This window comes from Chenopodium album, chromosome 17 (genome assembly GCF_948465745.1).
Source record: "Chenopodium album chromosome 17, dcCheAlbu1.1, whole genome shotgun sequence".
NCBI classification, from domain to species: Eukaryota; Viridiplantae; Streptophyta; class Magnoliopsida; order Caryophyllales; family Amaranthaceae; genus Chenopodium; species Chenopodium album.
Window position 1 is genome coordinate 49582137 of NC_137850.1, and position 20083 is coordinate 49602219.

At 34.5% G+C, this 20083-nt stretch overlaps 3 protein-coding genes, 1 long non-coding RNA gene and 2 other non-coding genes across 6 annotated transcripts; 2 read left to right on the top strand and 4 right to left on the bottom strand.

Moving 5' to 3' along the window:
- Positions 1–1857, top strand: LOC145588398 (NAC domain-containing protein 6-like). The gene is made up of 3 exons (XM_081645043.1): positions 1–337; positions 493–761; positions 1082–1857. Exons 1-3 carry the CDS (start codon positions 169–171, stop codon positions 1589–1591), a joined length of 948 nt encoding a protein of 315 aa, XP_081501169.1. The 5' UTR covers positions 1–168; the 3' UTR covers positions 1592–1857.
- Positions 1858–2644: 787 nt separating this feature from the next.
- Positions 2645–2726, bottom strand: TRNAS-AGA (transfer RNA serine (anticodon AGA)). The gene has a single exon. It is a non-coding gene; the product is annotated as a tRNA-Ser (tRNA).
- Positions 2727–4488: 1762 nt separating this feature from the next.
- On the bottom strand, positions 4489–4570 carry TRNAS-AGA (transfer RNA serine (anticodon AGA)). The gene has a single exon. It is a non-coding gene; the product is annotated as a tRNA-Ser (tRNA).
- Positions 4571–8606: 4036 nt separating this feature from the next.
- Positions 8607–9533, top strand: LOC145588400 (uncharacterized). Its single transcript, XR_014101587.1, has 2 exons — positions 8607–8743; positions 9193–9533. It is a non-coding gene; the product is annotated as an uncharacterized LOC145588400 (long non-coding RNA).
- A 1140-nt stretch (positions 9534–10673) lies between these two features.
- LOC145589247 (uncharacterized) lies at positions 10674–11537 on the bottom strand. Its single transcript, XM_081645780.1, has one exon. The coding sequence runs from the start codon at positions 11535–11537 to the stop codon at positions 10674–10676; it is 864 nt and encodes a 287-aa protein (XP_081501906.1).
- Positions 11538–13519: 1982 nt separating this feature from the next.
- Positions 13520–14469, bottom strand: LOC145588401 (uncharacterized). The gene has a single exon (XM_081645044.1). The coding sequence runs from the start codon at positions 14451–14453 to the stop codon at positions 13548–13550; it is 906 nt and encodes a 301-aa protein (XP_081501170.1). The 5' UTR covers positions 14454–14469; the 3' UTR covers positions 13520–13547.
- Between the last annotated feature and the right edge of the window lie 5614 nt (positions 14470–20083).

Sequence of the window (20083 nt, forward strand, 5' to 3'; positions counted from 1 at the left end):
TTAGATTTTGTACCATCATTATCTCTTTCCTTATAAATACTCTTATACTTCCATGCTTCTATTTCATTAACCATAGTTTTCTCAAATAACTTGTAGTACAAAAAAGAGAGGGAAAGCTTAACCAATATACAAAATAATATATCATTTGAATAAAAGTATATAGAAGCCATGGATGATAAACCTTCCCCAAATTTCGAATTACCCGGTTTTCGATTCCATCCTACAGAAGAAGAACTCTTGGATTTTTACCTTAAGAACATGGTTAATGGGAGAAAAATGCACCATGATATCATTGGGTTTCTTAATATTTATCGCTTTGATCCTTGGGATTTACCAGGTTTGTTACATGCACAATTTTTCTATGGAATTATAATTAGTTTTTACGTAATATTGTAGTAATATGCAACTATCATTAAGATTATTGATGAGTTTGATTCATTTAGTGAAGTTTTAGTACGTATTCATAATTAAAAATGTTACATGAAAATGCAGGGTTGGCGAAAATAGGAGAAAGAGAGTGGTACTTCTTTGTTCCAAGAGACAGGAAGCATAGCAATGGTGGAAGGCCTAACAGAACCACAGAACATGGGTTTTGGAAGGCTACGGGTTCGGACCGAAAGATAGTGAGCTTATCGGAGCCTAAACGGGTTATCGGGTTAAGGAAGACTCTTGTGTTCTACCAAGGTAGAGCACCAAGGGGTACCAAGACTGATTGGATTATGAATGAATACCGCCTCCCTGATAATTATGTTTTACCTAAGGTTTGTCTATTGATGCATATCAAATACCCTGTACTTTCATTACTATCCATATACATACATAAACATCGAATAATATTACCTTCAATTAATATGAAAAGTCGAGGATCTTTCCTAAGCTCCACATTAAATTTCCACATGTATTACCAAATCATAGGTCCCACCAAGGTTCATTATCAATAAATATATGGACTACGGAGTAGTACAATATACAATATGCTAAAGACGTAAAAATCAGTTTTAATCAGTAAAAAACACTTTGGTTTATATATCCTTTGTTATACCCTGGAATATGAGTCTCATGAAAGATAATGTTAATGCAGGACATAGTATTGTGCAAGATATACAGGAAGGCAACCTCATTAAAAGAACTAGAACAAAGAGCAGCCAAGGAAGAAGAGAAGTCAACAAATGGATTAGCATATTCTTATCCCACATCTCCTCTATCATCTTCAAATGATACTCACCACTCCTTTTTCGGTGCTGCTAATGCTAACGCTAATGCTAATGCTAATGCTAATGTCAATGGTAGCGGACAATTATTGCAAGACTTTTTTGCACCAATGTCTACAAACCATATGATTACAACTTTGAAGAAGGAAGATCAAACTACTTTTGTAGAGAACGATTGCAAAGTAGCTGCTGCTGCTGCTGCTGTTACTCCTACTCCTAACACTATACAACTACCCTTTGGAAAGGAGAACTTAGAACTACAAGTTCCGAAATCGGGTATGGATTGGGGCCAAGACCCGTTTTGTTCACTATCATGCAGCCCATGGCTTGAGAATTTGTTGAACTTCTCTAGCCCAACTCTAATTTCCCAAATTCTATGATCAACTCTACTTAATTAGTTGTGCTGGATGTGACTTATTTGGTTTAATTAATTGAGCTTTAATCTTGTTTTGCTATCCTCCCTTCAAAGTAAATGAGAGTTACAGAGGGATGAGATAGTTGTTTGTAGCTAGAAATCAGCACATTAATAAAGTGGAGTATTATATATGAGTTTTACTAATATGTCATGTATAGTGTATTCATATTACTAGTAGTAGAATCGTTGAACATAAATAAGTTACTCTTTATCATCCCGATTTTTCTTAAATATTAATGTCTTCTTCTCTTATACTTTGGATTATATACTCGTACGTATAAAGGACTGAGAACTAAAGAGGTCAGTAAATCTATTTGCACTTTTTATTCGGAACCTAAGACAAGCATTCATCACTTGCTAGAATAAAGGATAATTAAGAAACGAAATCTCTATTAGCCGGAAAATTTTGATAAGAACCTCCCCTAACCCCAACTAAGACAATAATTTGTTTAACTTTTAAAGGCGTAGGGTTAGACTTTACGGAGTAATTTATAATGAATAAACACATAATACATCTTCGTATATGTTCAGAAATTTTTCTTTAAAAATGTTCATACTTATTTTTCGGTCATATTTAGGTATACTATAGAATAACTTATGATAAATTTGTGATTTTTTATGTTCAAAGACAAAAAAAAATTTCGAGTTGAGTCAATTTCAGTTCGCATCAATTTGGCTAAATCTAGTATAGGTATAAAAAATATGTCAATGAAAAGATTTGTACCTCGGTACCTGCATAGACAGAGCCCACATGAGTTTGTCCAGTGCTCAATAATCACTCCAGAATGTCCACCTCTTTTGCTCGGACAAAACTAATGACAGCATAACTATGAACAACATATCCATGAGCACTTATAGTAGATCACAATAATGAAAATAATATTCATATTAAAGCATTTATTTAATGAAAATCTTTAGACTAGCAGCATAATTCTGCTTTCAGAATGTAGATAATCCACAGTATCTAGATCCTACTGAAAAAATTTACACACTCAAAATTAAAAGAAAAAAAAAAAAGCGTGGACGGCAGGATTCGAACCTGCGCGGGCAAAGCCCACATGATTTCTAGTCATGCCCGATAACCACTCCGGCACGTCCACACTTATTGTTAAGTATAGCAGGTTTTATTAACCAGTACCTGAAATAATCATAATACAGTCAACAGATTATTGACAAATTTTGCATAATTGTAGTAGTATTGAGAATGTTGATTATTTGCTTCTCAGTAAAAAGTTACATCCTACAGATGCATGAATCTGATGCAAATCAAAGAAAATATAATCATTAACAGCAGAATGATACTTTTTAATACGCAACTATGAATTTGGGTTAGAATCCCTGTTACCAATCTGTTGGATCATATACCATTAATTAACAGTATGCTCTTTTGTTGCATTACTCTGGCCTAGTTTACTCGAACTTTTCATTTCATCTTGATTTCCCTTCATGAGTACAGAAACTTGACGCCTGAATTTGAGCCAAGAATCATGGAATTTCTACACATAAAACCAGAGTCCAAGACCGAGCAACATAAGTCAAGCCAGACAGCTCCAAATAAAAGCACAATAATTTAAGAGCTCATATTCATAAGTCATGTCATAAGTCAAGCCAGACAGCTCCAAATTATCTGAAAAATTGTACTATGAAATCATTACCAAATGCCAAGCAACAGCACCATGCCCCTAGAGCGTAACTATATTGATTTTAATGAATACTTATTGCAAAATACATGAAAATAATATTTGGGAAGTAAACGTTAACAGCAGGAAATAAACCTCCATGGACTACCCCACAAGTTTTCTAGTCGTGCCCTAAATCTGATCCGGTATGTTCACAATCTCCATATTATACTAAACAATGTACATTATTCAAGAAGAAAACACATGTGTTTGTGTTTGTGCATGCTAAAATATGCATCCAAGTCATTTTCCATCAGCACTGGATCACAAGCTAACAGGTCAGACAAAAAACAATCCAAGAGTGACAGTGATAGATTTAATGGCTTAAACTGCAATGGGATGTACACTTTTTATCTCATACTTTTTATAAAGTGTGTTAATAGTACATATGTTCCATTATGATTAATATGAGGTCCAAATCAGCCAATATGCATCTTCTACCCCCACTAGAAAACATACAAGCCATGATGTTCAAGTGTATTACAAGTCTGAGGAGCAGGAGAAGTCTGTAAGATAGAGAAACATAAACTTCAAATCAGTAAGATAGAAGTGGGAGAAATCTAAATTATATAATGCGCTTCATCTGTCTCCCACTTCCATACCACCCCGAACAACAACCCCAGCCATACAATACAAGTATCAGCCTATCACTAAACTGCTTCAACAATTTTCATTCATGTTTGAGGCCGAATGAAAAGAAAGTACATTGAAATTTGAATCAGCTATCACAAATCATTCAGTAATCAAATGGCTATGTCAAACTAAGAAGCATGAACGGCACAATTCGAACCTGTGCGGGCAGCCGGGTAGAGCCCACAAGATTTCAAGTCATGCCCGATAACCACTCCAGCATGTCCACTTCATATTGGAAAGTTCATTCCCGTAATTCTAGCAACACAAAGGCGATCAATCATAAGTATGAGCCCCCACCATGACTTCAACTGATGACCTGAAACTCTAAATTATTATTAAACAAAAAATCAATAGCAGGATACAATTTATAACTTTATTTTATAACATATTGCTTGTAAAAGTATAGCAGGATTCAAGAAGCCAAGTTTAAACCACATAAGAAACAAAAATAAGAGTAAAAGTTACCTTTCATCCAAAGTATAGCTCCTCTATTATCATCCTAACAAACATCATGCACTTCAGTAAAATTGAATTAATCAAGCAGCAAAAACGTGGACGGCAGGATTCGAACCTGCGCGGGCAAAGCCCACATGATTTCTAGTCATGCCCGATAACCACTCCGGCACGTCCACTTCCTGTTACATAGTTTGCAGAACCAACACTTGACATGATCAGAACATGACTAATAGATATTAATAAGCCAAAATGAGGATTATAATAATCACATAAACGTAACTACATTACTATACACATTCCACCTTGAATAATAAACAAAATAAGAGTTATCATGATTTGTTGCCATTAAATTATAAAAACATACTTTTTCCAGCAGAAACAGGGCAAGTGAGTATAACATGTAGACATAATTACGTTCACTCTCTTGAACTCCATTTCTTGTACACCCAGAAAGAGTGTCAACTTTTCATCCTACAATCCTACTGCCAGTGCAGTCTACAATGATTGTTCATTCATCTTAGACAGACTTGGACCTTTCAACAAAAAGTACGGCAATAATGTTCATGAGAGTAGTTTCCTTGTGTCGCCACATCTTCAATAAACTTCAGCCAAACTCAGTCAAAACATTTGCAATCTACGATTATGAAGATAAAAGAAGGCCACTTGTGGCTGACAAGAACGGTGAATATTCAGACGGTAGGACAACAATTATAAAAGCTTCATTCTTCCCTTAAAACTGGGTAGTAAATTGTTCAGGGTAACTCAATCATTTTCATTTTAAAACAGCATTGGTCTATTCTCGAAGTAAGCTCTTTTCTCATTGGTGAAGCATGAACAAATTGTTCTACAACCATTATAAACCGAACAATAATTATTTGTCATATTTCTTACATAATATTATGAGAACAGTCAAGCTGTTATAAATTTATAAAGGGTCATTGAGTATAATTGTGTCACATGCTTAATGTCAAGGGATTGTGTCAATGTGACTTATCATTTTCGGATAGAGGAGTTTACAACTTACAGAAAAGCAACTTTAGTCTTTTCATGATTAGGTTCACCACATAAAAGCACTTAGGAACAAATTTGTACCTTCCAAGACCCATAAAGTATAGTACACATAAAATTAGATACACCAAATAATCTAATAAGAAAACAAAGGTGATCACGTTGAAATTGCATAAATGTGTATTGCATAAAATGTAGTATTTAAAAGTGTTTCACAAAGACATCTTTTGAAACCCCAAAAGGTGCATTCCTTTAAAAATAAAAATGGAGACAATAGTCAAGGATTTGGCTGAAAGCCTCAAACTACGAAAAAATCTGACTTCGAACACGAAAAAAGATCAAAAGAAGTGAACTAAACCCAGCTTAATTTCAATTCACTTCAACTCCAATCAGTTTAGTTCACTTCAGTTCCTAATTTCCTAATTTCATAAACAATTCATTTCACCTCTATTAAGTTCAGTTCAATTCAGTTCCGCTCCAATCAATTCAGTTCAATAAATCAGAACAGACCCTAATTTAGAATGTTAATAAAATCCAAAACAAGTCTTTCTCTCATTAGTCATTACATAAACACAACAAGAAATCCAAAGCCTTGATGGGTAAAGATAGGGTCGACTACACGAACCAATAATTTACTTTATCTCTATGGTCATCCACAAACATCATCTTCCTTCAATCATTTCTATAATTCTATCTAATACTACATGCTCTTGCAAACCAATTTTCTCCTCCAAATAAAAGTTTGAAATAAAATTCGATCATTCAAACCCCTACATTCCAAGTCTTCACAACTGTCCCTAATAAATTACCCCAGTTACATTTTTGGTTTGTCCCTCTGAATTTGCCCAATTGAAACAATAATTCAAAACAAACCCAATTAAATTAGTGTACAAAACTACCTACAAATTCGATAAGTACAAGTTATACAACTCTATAAAAAGTGAAAGTTTATTTCTAGGGCAAACACGAAAGAGGGAGTATTAAATTAGAGTGCTATAAAATAATAGTCTCAACTTTCCACTCATGGTGCATATAATTCAGCAATTAACTAACAAATTGGGGATAATCACTTCCTAATTAAAAATAGCAACCAATAAATACGACAATTCCTTCCCAACACCAAAAAAAAAAAAAATGCATCTTTTGATGCAAAAAAACAAAAAAAGAATAAGTAAAGCGAAATTGGGTTAATGGGATGGAAAATTTAGGGAAAAATATGTACAAATCAATATGATCATAATTTAAAACGTGAAAATAAGAAACAATTGTTGGTACCTCGCAAAGAAGAGGGTGAAAAACAAGAGTTTGCATGGATCGGAAAGTGACGCAGAGAAATGCAAGAGGCGGCGAAAAGGTTCGAACCTTCGTTTCCGGCGATCTCGCTGTGTATTTCACCGACTCTCATCTTTTTATTTGGTGATGGTTTTTTCACCCCATGTTTTCTGTAAAACTGTATTGCAATGAAAATTACCGCTTTTATGTTTACCTTTGGATCATGCACAAATGAGGTTATTGATAGGAGTAGCAAAATTAAATTGAGATTCATGTTAATTTTTTCAATGGAAAATGGTTAATGCTTCATGAGGTTAAAAAATACTCCCTCTGTTTTTAAATGCTTGTTCCATTTCTTAATGTGTGGAGTTTTAGAAGTAATTGTAGAAAGTAATAAAATATGAAGGTAGTGGGGTAGGTGAAAGAATAAAAAAATATAAAAAGTGAAGAGAATTGAACGAAAGAGAATATGAAAATAATAAAATATGACTATGGTGGGTTCATTAGGTGAGAGAAATTAATTTAATATTGTAAAAGCTTTCCAAATAAAGGAATGTAGCAAGTATTTAAAAACGGCCGAAAAAAGAAAGTGGAGCAAGTATTTAAAAACGGAGGGAGTATTCTGTAAAGTTTTAGAAAGATCTAAGGGCCTCACCTGTTTGACTGAAATGAGCTGAACTGAATATTTTATGAGAGAAGAAAATTAAGAACTGAACTGAATTGAAAATAATCTGAAGAGAACAGGCCTTAAGTTAGATTTTGTTTTTATAGAGAGGCTGTTATATACACGCGGGTGTACCGTACACTCATGAGTATTTTATTCTCATTTTGATAATTATTTTTCATATAATTATCAATTGAAGAACAAAAACTAACCTTGGGTTAATTGGTTGTACAGTGCACTCGAATATATACAACAAATTCTAGTTTTTTGATTGAATTATGGTTTGATAAGTGTACTGATACGGAATAGGAATAAAGTAGTATGTGTGATACATGCGTCCAGCCATACAAACATAAGGTGTGTGACACCAAATGATAGGTTATTTGGTATTTTATACGGAGTAGGTACATAAATACTAGTAATTGAAATAATTGTTTTTTAAAAAAAAAATGCTTAATACCACGTAATAATTTTAGCTATAGCTGCTTAATTATTACTGTAGAAGAATAGTACGATTTCTGTAGAAAATGCTTAAGGTAGTGTTTGGATACTAGCATTTCATTTCAAATTTGGAATTTCAATTCTGAAATTTCAATTACAGACTTTCAAATCTAAATACTTTGTTTGGGAAAACTTAGAATTTCAATTCAATCATTCAAAATTCACTGTATTTTTTTTAGAATAATATGCCATTTTTATATAATTTGAAGCTTGAATTCTTCTTCAACATTACTATATATATATAAAAAAAAAAAAAAAAACTTCTTCAACACATTTTCTCTCTCATGATCGGTCAAATCGGGATCAGATCATCATCATCAACTTCAACTCACCGTCAATTGCTTCTCACCGTAACCCTAACTCCGTCTCATATTTGGCCCAAGAAATCGTCTTCAAATGTCATAGTTGTAGGGCTGGCAAAAACTGACCCGACCCGAAAACCCGACCTGAACCCGACACGAAAAGAGCGGGTTAGGGTTGAGATTTTCGACCCGAAAACTTAAATGGGTTGACACGAACCCGAACCCGAAATTAAATGGGTTAGATTAAGGTTGAATATCTCAACCCGAAAACGACCCACCTAACCCGAAAAAAAAATTCAGGTCAATATCAGGTCGGGTCAACCCGAACCCGACCTGATAACTCGAAATAAATTAAGTTACAAAACCAAAAAAAATCGGAAAAACCTTCTAATGGGCCAGCCCAATAAACTAAAGAGGCTCCATATATACTATCAAAACCCTAAATCCTCTTCATTTCCCCCATTTCATTCAGCCGTTTTCAACCTTCTCTCTCTTAAATTTTCTTTGTCCTCAAAAACACTAAAATCCATTAGACATTGTTGAATCCGAATACTCCATCATTGTTGAATTCGAGTTTTCTCCTCTCTTCTCACTCTCATACGGTATTTAACTATTGTTTTCATGCTTCTTCTTGATAATTTATGAATTTATGCGAATAGATCTTGTTAGTTTACAAGTATACTAATTATTCTTGCTAATTTATGAATTTATGCGAATTGATCTTGTTAGTTTATGTATTTTTGTTGTTTATTTTTGCTAATTTATGAATTTATGTGAATTGGTCTTGCTAGTTCATGTATTTTTGTTGTTTATTTTGCTAATTTATGAATTTATGCGTTCTTAATTGTTCATTTTCAGCATAATCTGTTCGAAATTGTTCTGTTTTAAATTATTTTTATTCTGCATGCTCTTGTAACTGTTAGTTTCCTTTTCTTGTGAATGAAACGCATGTTATCATATGAGGTTTAATTATTCATTATTCTAATTTATGAATTAAATGCATGTTATGAGATTTAATTAGTCTTGTGACTTGTGACTGTTATGTTGGCAGGAAGTAATGTCCAACGAATCATGTTCAATTGGAAATGCTTGGTGGATCAATTAGAGGTGGAGAACAAGAATGATACGCCCCATAATGACCCGATCTTGATCCAATTGCAAGCCATATTGAATCCCTAATCTGATTTGAGAACTAGAAATTTGAACTTGTGTTTTTGAAACTTGGTTTGTAATTTGTTAAGTACACTCTTGGTTTGTAATTAATAATTAGGTATCGTACTTAACTATGCGTTTTATTTTGGACTATTTGTTAGGATTGAAGCACTAAATGTTTGAACCTTTGCTTTGTTTGCCTGAAAATATAAGGGTTAGAAAAATTTAGGTGGTTTGAAACTTTGAAAAATTAGAGGTCATTTTCAGATCAGTTTCAGGTTAATTTCAGGTTAACATAACCTTATTTAAACCCAAATAAAAATTCAGGTCAAATAAGGTCATTTTCAGGTTGACCCGAACCTGAAAAAATCAGGTTCAGTTTGAGGTTTTCAACCCGAAATGTTAAACGGATCAGGTTCAGGTCAGGGGGTAGCTGACCCGAAATCAGCTAACCCGAACACGGACCCGACCTGACCTGATCCGATTGCCAGCCCTACATAGTTGTCGGATTAACGATGGAAAATCGTGTGTATGCCTACTGTTGTTGTCCAAATCGTGCTCTAAATTCATAATCCCAACTTGAATTCCATAAATTTCCAGTAAATAAATGCCGTGAATTGTTACGGCAACGAGGAATGATAATCATGAAAAGGATGAGGATGAAGAAAGGGATTCAATGGCACAAAAGGCTCACTCACCGCTTCAATGGAGAAACGAGAGTACAATCTAATGGAGGAGAGAAAGCATGGAGGAGGACACAACCTGTTTCAATGGAGGAGAGAGAAAATTGGGAGCCAAGCAAGAGAAATTGGAAGTCGTGATTTTTTCTTCTTATTTTTATTTTACTGAGTGTTGGAATTTGAAATGATGGGTTTAGAGTTAGAATTTCAATTTTATCAAAATAAACTTATGTCTTCATAATCTTGGAATTGGGCCAAGTCCAATTCCCAAATTCAAAGCACATCCAAACAAGGTAATTGGGCCAAATCCAGAATTTCAAATGAAAATCTGATTTCCAAACAGGCCATAAAGATATTTGATTTTCTTAACTATGCCCCTTTGTTATTGATACATAAGATGTTTAATTATTTATACAGCTTAACACTTGGACAAGTACCATTCCATTAGGATATGAATACCCGAGTCCGAGTAAAATTGCTAATTAGCTGTGGGCTAAACGATTGTGTTCAGCATTGATCCAGGGTCCGAAGTTGTAACCTTTTGCTATCTGTTCAATAAAAACCTAAAGTGATTCTGTTTGTGAACTATTAGCAACTTGGATCAATAGATACGACGACAACAAAATGTACAATTATAGAAAACTGTATTCATTATATTGCACTTTCATTCACAATTTAAAGCCTAGCTATAATTTGTACTCTAATTACTGAGGATGTTAAGAAGAGTTGCTCTAGTCCTAACAAGATGCCTAAACAAGCATTCTAATACTTCATCAAAATCTTGAATTTCAGACTCTAATTTTATCATCTGCCTTTTCATATCCTCTACTTGTGACATGTTAATGCCAGTTTTCTTCTTCTGGATTAGTAAATCCAATGTATCATCAACAATGTCGAATTCGCTTACTAATGCTGCTGCTTCCTTGTTTCCACTCTGGTTGATTAGTTTGGAAACTGCAGACCAACTACTTTTCTGAGACTGCAACTTTGCACCAGCAATGTATGACAGAAAGGACTTGAAAGTATCAATAGTTATTGCTTCTGTATCTTTCAGCATGCTTACTGTGGCATTTGTCTCGACGTTTTTGTGAGCTTCCTTGATGTCTCTTAAGCACTTTTTTATGGTCTTCTTGGCTTTCTTTCTTGTGTTTAGATATTCTGTTACTTCATTGACAATGCTAAATTCGCCATTGCTCCTTCTGCGCAGCACTGATTGTATGTCCTGTAATCGCTCTTTTGACCGCTGTAAGACATCCCTGGATGTACCACAGACCTCCAGGAGTCTCAGAGATCCACTTAAGACTTCTTCGATAGATTTTGTATGCTTGTTTTTGGATAGAAGTAGTTGATTAGAAGGCAGTTGAAGCAACTCATCAGCATTGTCGTACAAGTCCTTAAGACTGTTAAGGCCGTGGCTTACTGATGATGATGAAGTCGAGGCAGCTTGAGAAGACCTCAATGTGTACAACTGTTGTTCAAATTGATTGGTTTTTGAGTGAGATCTTGATGGAAAACTTATAGAACGGGTTTGGAAAAAGGACTTGGAAACCAAAGAAGAGGCCATTTCAAATTGTTTTTTGGACCTTTTGGGGGGAGCAAAGGCTAAGAGCTCGATTGCAAGCTAAGTCTTGGTTTGGTGTCTTCTTTCCCATTCCTGTCTTTATATATCTAAGTATGAGGAGACAGGAGGAATCTCATATTAAGTGAGAGGTACCGCGATTTCTTTTCTTTTTTTTTTTTTTTTTTTTTTCCTATTAAGCGCTTTCTTGCATGGTTCCATGCCGTGTTTTCAGATTGTCCTCTCCTATCAAACTTGGCAACTAAGCAGTAGGATGAATGGTCATATTCTTGAATAAAAACTCAAGGTTATGTATAATGTATGTCAGATGTCCGGCATGATCCAATTTGAGCGCTGCACACGAGTGGAAATATATCACCAACAATTGTTAATTGTCTTGTTGAGCTGCGCGCTTGTTCCTACCAGCTTCACTTCATATTATAATATAACAATCTGATCTCTATTGGAAAGAAACATGTAGTTTCATAATCTGACCAACTGTCAAATTTTATAAGCAATCTACTGTTTAAACATTTGTTTAAAAGCTTGATAGATTACAAGCATCCTTTCCTCGTGTTACATTTACTAAATTATTCAAGTTTTTATTTGATCAAGGTGTGGTAATGTTGCATTACAGAAAAGAAAGGCCAAGATAGTACTTGAACATGTACATACAATATGATAATCCGTAATACTATGGTCTGTAATTATGGAATTAGTAAACAAGGAAACTATGCAGCAAAGACTTGAACCACTAGACAAGATCGAGGCAGCTTTAGATATTGTGAGCCTCTCTGATAATGTTCATAGAATAGATCAGCAATATAAATGAGATTTGGGGATTCAGTTATTGCAGAAGAAATAGCTCTTGAGTTTTAAGGGAGAATGAATACCTTTGCTAAAGAACCTGAATCCAACCAAATGGTTTTGTCCTGTTTTTTCTCAGCACTTACTAACTAACTAACATGTCAGCTTCCAATCTGTTTCCCTTTGTTTAACTCATAATTATGTGCTGAACTTGTTGCGGAAATTTAAGCTTAAAAAATTTCTGAAGATGAGGCTACACACTGGTGGCTCTGACAACTTGTCTTCTAGGGGAAAACTCATTGATGTTTCTTTCTTGGCAGTTTGATTTTTTTAATAAAACGCACGAACGGTTTTCAATTAGTGATTGATTATACTATTATATATGAATGATTAGCACTTTCAAGTCCTGTAAGGTCATCTTTGTGCACATGTTATTTATGATTTATTTGACAGCATGATGCAGGCAGATGCTTCTGTGTGTTACTTGAATAAGTCCATGACATACTGATATGTTATAGACCTGGCAAGAGTAACCTCATCCGAATCTCCTAACTCAAACCTAAATTATTACATTCAAAACCACATGACCTGATCTTGGACTAAACCAAAAATTTGTATAATTAATAACGAGGGATTTTTCATAACAAGGTAATTATCATGATAGTGTTGAAATTGAGTTAAAAAAAAAAACGACCATTGATACAATCATACAGTAATTACAATACATAACTTCAAAAAGAAAAGAGTAATTACAATATACACCTTGATGGACCAAAAACATGAAAATGAGAAAAACATTGAAACTAACTTAGTAATCTATACATATATGACATTTCTTTTAGAGGTGATCGTGGACCAAAATGACCAAATCAGGTCACGATAAAAAAGAATCCCATTTAGGCTAGACCCATTTGGCCAAGCACTACTTTGGGGTCAAAAGTCAAAATATATCAATACTGTAAAAATCGGGTTTGATTGAACCGTGCCTCGGGCAAAAATAGCTTGAAATAACATTTCAGGCCAAAAAATGTTCCCAAAGCTGGGAAAAATTACCCGAGGCTTGTTTTTCAAACCGGAAAAAGTCTGCCCAAACCCGGACAAAATCGAGGCTGCCAGGCAGGGTACTGATTTCAATTCAGAGATTTTAATGTGTAAACTTCTCTTGTTTTTTTGGATTTTTTTGGGTGGTTTTTGATGAATTTTCAGCTTTCAATAGTAGCTGAGATTTAGGAGGGTTGCCCTGGTCTTCACCAGACACCTAAACAAGCCTTCTAACACTTCATCCAAATCCTGAATTGCTGAGTCTAACTTAACAAACTTTCCTCTCAAATTCTCAGCTTGTACTACACTGGGACAACTCCTCTTCTTCTGAGCAATGAGCAAAGAACTCAAAGTCGAATCGATATCTTCGAATTCATTTCTTGACACCTCTTCTTCCTTGTTAAATGACTCATTTTGGTACCTTATCAGCCTGCACATAACATTAGACAAACTAGCACTTCTCTTATGAGAGACCGCCTTTGACCCTGAAATTGCTTCTAATAAAGACTCGAAAATCTCAGCTGTTGCTCCCTCAACTTCTCTCAAAACATCTACCATTGCAACATTCTTATGATCTTCTTGAAAGGTAGTTTTTTTCTTCATCATACCCTTAACTTCCTTAGAGCATCTCTTTATCATCATCTTAGTCTTCTTCCTCATATTCACGTACCTAACCATTTCCTCGCCGATGCTCAACTCTGCATTGGATCTTCTAAGAGAAGATTGTATTTCTTGCATATGCTCCTTCACTTGTGACAATGCATCCTTTGCAATGCCACACACATCCAAGAGCCTCAATGATCCATCGAGCAACTCATCGATGCATCTAGCATTCGAGTATTGCTTAAGTTTTAGTTGGTTTTGTGGGAGAAGAATTAAATCACCCAAACAATCATACACATCTTTAAGGATGTTAAGTTTTTGGCCTAGAGAGGATAATTGAGACACCGAGGTAGAAACCACCTCGAAAGACCTTAGACTAGCTAGATGTTCGTCGATTTGGGGGACTAGAGGGTGAGGTCTCGATGGCAAACTAATCGAACGAATAGGTTGATTTGAGGGAGAGTTAGCCATCTTTTTACAATGAACTCTCTCAAGTTTCGAACATATATATATGGGGTGATTATCATGGAAGTTTTTGGCTTGTAAAATGTGTAGATTAGATGAAGTAAAAAAGACAAAAAGAATCCCTTCTTTTTGTAATCTTCTGATTTAGGTAACATGATTTTAATGCTAAAACCAGCTTATTTTATGGCATGTCTTTCTCCTAGGCTCTTAGCTTTACTTGGTTACCAAGGTCCAAATTAGCTGTCAAGCTTTGCTGCAGCAACAATTTTGTCTCCTAAGTCATGTTAAAGTTAGAGCAACTCCTATGTTTTTCCCGTTTTCTCAAATCCTTCACTTCTCAAAAGACACGGTGAAACTAATCTATACTCGAATACCTTTTTTTAAACCAAAATTTACCCTCTATTGACATCACATGACTTTAATTGAAATTGACCTGACCCAAAAACTGATGTGGCAAATATCAACTATTTTTCTAGATAAACTGGCTAGTACGAATGACAATAAACACGTATCCAAATGACGTGTTTGTCCCCGGAGAAATCCAAGTTAATCTTCTTGACTGCTATAACATGTTAATCAAAGGGCTGTATTGGTATTTTATCCTGTTAAGTTGAGGACACAATTGTAAATTCCATCAGTTGACATGGACAACTAGCATGACTAAGCAGCCACGTAACAATTGGACTTACAGTTGGAGTTAACGCCATATCACAGCCGTAACTAACGACGTCATAGTCTCTCTCCTTTGTAATTGCTCAAACGTTCAAACATTAAAGTTTGGAAATCACTCCTTCAAATCTGCTCGTTTAAAACACTGACTTCATTTTTGCAAACTTGAAAAAATTCAAACCCATTTCAATTAAACTTCTAAATTACAATACCCAGATTTTAGATTTTGCATTTTCTCACTGAAAATCAAAACTTTTCTCAAAATTTTTTGAGTCCGAAGTCAAAGCAATGTCTTCCATGGTATCTTCAGCATTCACCTTACCATCAAAACTAACCTTATTTCATCAATCTCACAAAAAAAAGTACATTCTTCACTCTTTTCTCCCCAAAAAATCCGCCCAATTTACCTCAAGATCACCTAAAAATAGTAAAATCAAGGCCATGTTTGGTAATTGGCTTTTTAATGGCTTTTTGGTTGGCTTTTGGCTTTTGGCTTTTTTAGGTGGTCAAACAGCCAAAAAATGTGTTTGGTAATTGGCTTTTTAGTCAGCGAAAAAGCTGGCTTTTAAGCCAAAATGAAAAAGCTGCTTTGAGTAGCTTTTTTGTTGGCTTTTGGCTTGTTGGCCCACAAATTATCTAATAAACAGCCAACAACCAACAATTAATTTACCAAACACTTTTATAAACAGCCAGCTTAAACAGCCAATTTCAAAAGCCATTATAAACAGCCAAATATTCCAGCTGGTCAAACAAGCCAAGTGAACCAGCCAACAGCCAACCGCCAACAGCCATTTGCCAAACAAGGCCCAAGTGTATTGTAGCTGAAAATGGTCAATTTACCCAAATATCACTAAAGTTCGACGAATTGTCCTAGTGAAACAGAAAAATTTACCAACTGTAAAAATTGTGTATGTAGTCGTATAAGAAGCTCAATACCAATCATCTCTGTGTGAACAAAACCTCCGGTATCGCGAATTTTGAAGTTGTTGGCTACTTAGTTGAGGAGCTTAGTTAGGGATAAAGAGACTAACCAAGACTTCTGTAAAGATCTTGAGGATGCCAACATCTTTTTGTTTATGCGACCAAACTCCATTAAAGCTAAAGTTTGAGCTTATTAATGCTGGAACGGAGAAAACAAAGAGAACTAAAAAAAGACTTGGGGAAATTTAATATGGGCCCACCATTCCACCAAATTAATAATCTGAGAAATTCATTCTGGGGTCCATTAAAAGACAACCTCAAAAATTACCAAATTGTAAAAAAAAATTAAAAATTAAAAGGTTTGGAAAATGTTTATTACTACGTTTAGCATAATATATACTTGAGTATAAGTGTATAACAATACATTAATACCATTCCTTCAAAATAATAATAATAATAATAATAATAATAATAATAAAAATTAAAAAAAAACCAATTTTCTAACTCATGTAATTCTTCGTATTAGTATCATCAAAACACATTTTTATCATTACTAAAAAAAAAATTACACATTTTTATATACTAATGGATAAATATGAGAAAGATTCATTCATGGTTTTTCCTATTTATTCATATTAACTAGATGAAACTCGTGCGATACACGGTTTATTTGAATTTTTTTAAAATAATTTTTTTTATATATATTGTTATGTGCTAAAATTTGTTATATATTTAGATAAAATGCCTGATATCAAAAGATAATATTTTATATTTAATTAATTTAAACTGGAAAATCTCATTTGTCAATTTCACTTACGTGTCATTTAAATTATTTAATTCTAAAAAAAAATTAATAATCTCGTATTTAATTGGATACCACTAAAATGTATTATCCTACATGGCGCGCTGAAAAAATTAAATCCTACATGCTCTCTAAGAATTCGGGAAAAAACTCCCCTTTATTTATATTTATATATATATATATATATATATATATATATATATATATATATATATATATATATATATATATATATATATTATACCCATATTATACCCATAACATGCAAATTTTAATCTTGCCCTCTTCTCTCTTGTCTCAAATCTTGTGGTGCTGGGTAAAATTTCGATACGATGGGAAAATATTTTTATGTTAAAAACAACTTCATATATTTTGTAAGAAGTTTTTTTATTTTTATTTTTTTTATTTTTTAAAGGAAGTCCCAAATGGGAACCAAATTAGTCATTAATAAAGCATTAATTGACAGCTAAATGCAAGCAGATGTCCCAGACTAAAATCACAAATGTTCAAAAAAATCCGTTGTACGATAACGCTATTGTAAATCAGTAGCACGTGAGCCCTATTCATTACTTTCTTTTTTCAGTTTCTCTCTCTCCTCACTTAATTTTCACCCACTACGGAAGCCACCACCACCGCCGCGAGCTTGAGCCTCGTTAACAGTGATCTGACGGTCGTTGAGTGTTTGGCCGTTCATTCCTTCGATTGCACCATCAAGCTCTTCTTTGCTTCCGAATGTAACGAAGCCAAATCCTCTGGATCTGCCGGTTTCTCTGTCCTGAAAATCGATCGAAAATTACAAAATTAGATCCAAATCTAAGAGAATTAATTAAATTTACAGAAAAACTGAATAGAAATTGATCGTTCATCTTTCACAACAGATCAAGTAACAATAGTAGCAATAGTAACAGATCAAAGTAGTAGCAGAAAATTTCGAATCAAAGTAACAGAATATGGGTTACTTTTGGAAAAACCAAAAAAAAAGCTAGTGAGATTTTGATACTCTGTTTTGCATATGTAGCTTAATTACTTTTGTGAAAAAAAGGGTCATTTTTGTGAAAATAAAGGTCACTTTTGTGAAAAAAGGGTCATTTTTGTGAAAAAAGGGTCACTTTTGTGAAAATATGGGTCACTTTTGTAAAAAAAAAAAAAGATCACTTTTGTAAGAAAAAGGGTCACTTTTCGCAAAATGTTCGATGTATAATAAAATTATTGCAAACCGGGGGCATGTAAAAGTTTTTGGACTAAAATACTCTACCCACGGACCAAGGTTCTTAATATTTATATTTCTTTGTTATATTTTTTAACACAAATTTTATAGTTGATGTTATAAAAGAATTATTGATTCGTAACGTAGTAAAAAAAAAACAAAGGGAAATCAGTATTTTGTTATCTCTTTGTATTATACTCGTAGGACATTTTTGTTATTCCACTCCTGCTTAAGTGCTTACTTCCTCCGTTCTTTTTTACTTAACTCGCTTTGACTTTTATACTATTCACCACCCCTCCTTTGACCATCTTTTATGAATAATATATAAGGAAAAACATATTCATGTGGGATCTTTTTGAATTTGTCTCAATAAGTACTATCATAATATATAAATTGTATAATTTTTACTTATGGAGAATTAAAGTTGTTGATCGTTAAACTTTTTGCATCGACAAACGTGATAAAAAAATAGATCAAGTAAAAAAGAACGGATGAAGTATTACTTATCAATAACAGAACAAAAATTTTATAGGTTATATTAATATTGGTCGTTGGTCATTTGATGCTACAATGTAGAATTAGGACATACTTCATCGTAAAAGGCTAATATTGACTTGAGGAGTTGAGGAAGAAGACATAATAAATAGTGAAGTAACATGTTATCATTGATACAGTATAATTATTGCTCTAGCCAGTTGATTATGACTACTAGTCTACTAATGTAAGTTAATATAGAGTGAACATAAAGTTCATTTATTTTGACAATAAGTTTTGGGAAATTCCCAATGGTAACCCCCAACTTTTGCTACGCACCAATGGTAACCCTCTTGAAAATTAGCTATACAAAATGACCTTAGTTAAGATTTTCATCTCACTCATAACCTTATTTCATTAAATAGTTGATTAAAATTAACTATAGTTAGATTTTTTTCAAAAAAAAAAAAACTAAATTAATTCAACCACCATAAACCAGCCACCCCAATTAGCCAGCCACCATCTCCCTTTCCGGCGACCACGACCACCCCCAAACCACGACCTCCCCCAAATCACTGAACCCAAATCGCGACCACCCCCAAACCACGTCCGCCCCCAAACCACCGAAACCAAACCGCGACCACGACCACCCCAGTCGAACACAGAACCCCGACAACCCAGCCCTCCTAGATCGCCGAACTTAGAACCCCAACCACCCCAGATCGCCGAGCCAAGCCACGATCACCCCAGACCACCAACAGACCACTGATCCTCCCTCTCTCTCTTTCTTCTCCGCCCTCTCCTCCACCCTCTCTCTCTTCACCTTTCGCCTTCTCCGATCCCGCCCATATTCGAAACCTCAAACCCTAAACCCGCCGCCCCTCCTCGACCAAAACGGCCACAGGAGAGAGAAGGTTGCGAGGTTAGGGTTTGGGTCTAGGCGTAGGAAGGGGGGAGGCAATTGTTCGGTGGTTCAGGTGGTTGATTCGGCGGTTTCAGTGGCTCCGGTGAGGTCCCGGTGAGGTTGGAGGTGGGCTGGCTAGGTCTGGTGAGGGATGAGGGTGGAGGTGGTGGTTAGGTTGGTGTTTTTTTGTTTTTTTTGATTTTTTTTTTACAAAGCTAACCATAGTAAACTTTTTTTTAAATACATAACACTCATTAATGTCATAAGTGAGATGAAATTCTTAATTGAGGTCATTTTGTATAATAAAAAAAAGGGGAGGTTACCATTGGTGCGTAGCAAAAGTTGGGGGTTACCATTGGGAATTGCCCATAAGTTTTTTAAAGTATCAAAAATATGTACCACTGGCAAATTTCAAACCAAAACCGTTTAACTGCTCAAAATCGACTAACCCAAATGAAAATTGAACCGATTAAAAACCGACCTTTTGAAACCGAAAACCGACCTGAACCATTTTTAAGTACACCTGAAATCAAACTGAATCGAATAATGTTAAACTGTGTTAGAACCGAACACATTAACAAACTGAACTGAAATAGAACTGAACCAAAAAGAACCAATCCATTGTTAACCCGAAACCATTTGAACCGAGTTAAAAACCA

Coding starts and splice junctions, on each gene's coding strand:
- LOC145588398 (XM_081645043.1), top strand. CDS start 169: ATGGATGATAAACCTTCCCCAAATTTCGAATTACCCGGTTTTCGATTC. Junction 338..492: donor TGATCCTTGGGATTTACCAG/GTTTGTTACATG, acceptor ATGAAAATGCAG/GGTTGGCGAAAATAGGAGAA. Junction 762..1,081: donor ATAATTATGTTTTACCTAAG/GTTTGTCTATTG, acceptor ATGTTAATGCAG/GACATAGTATTGTGCAAGAT.
- LOC145589247 (XM_081645780.1), bottom strand. CDS start 11,537: ATGGCCTCTTCTTTGGTTTCCAAGTCCTTTTTCCAAACCCGTTCTATA.
- LOC145588401 (XM_081645044.1), bottom strand. CDS start 14,453: ATGGCTAACTCTCCCTCAAATCAACCTATTCGTTCGATTAGTTTGCCA.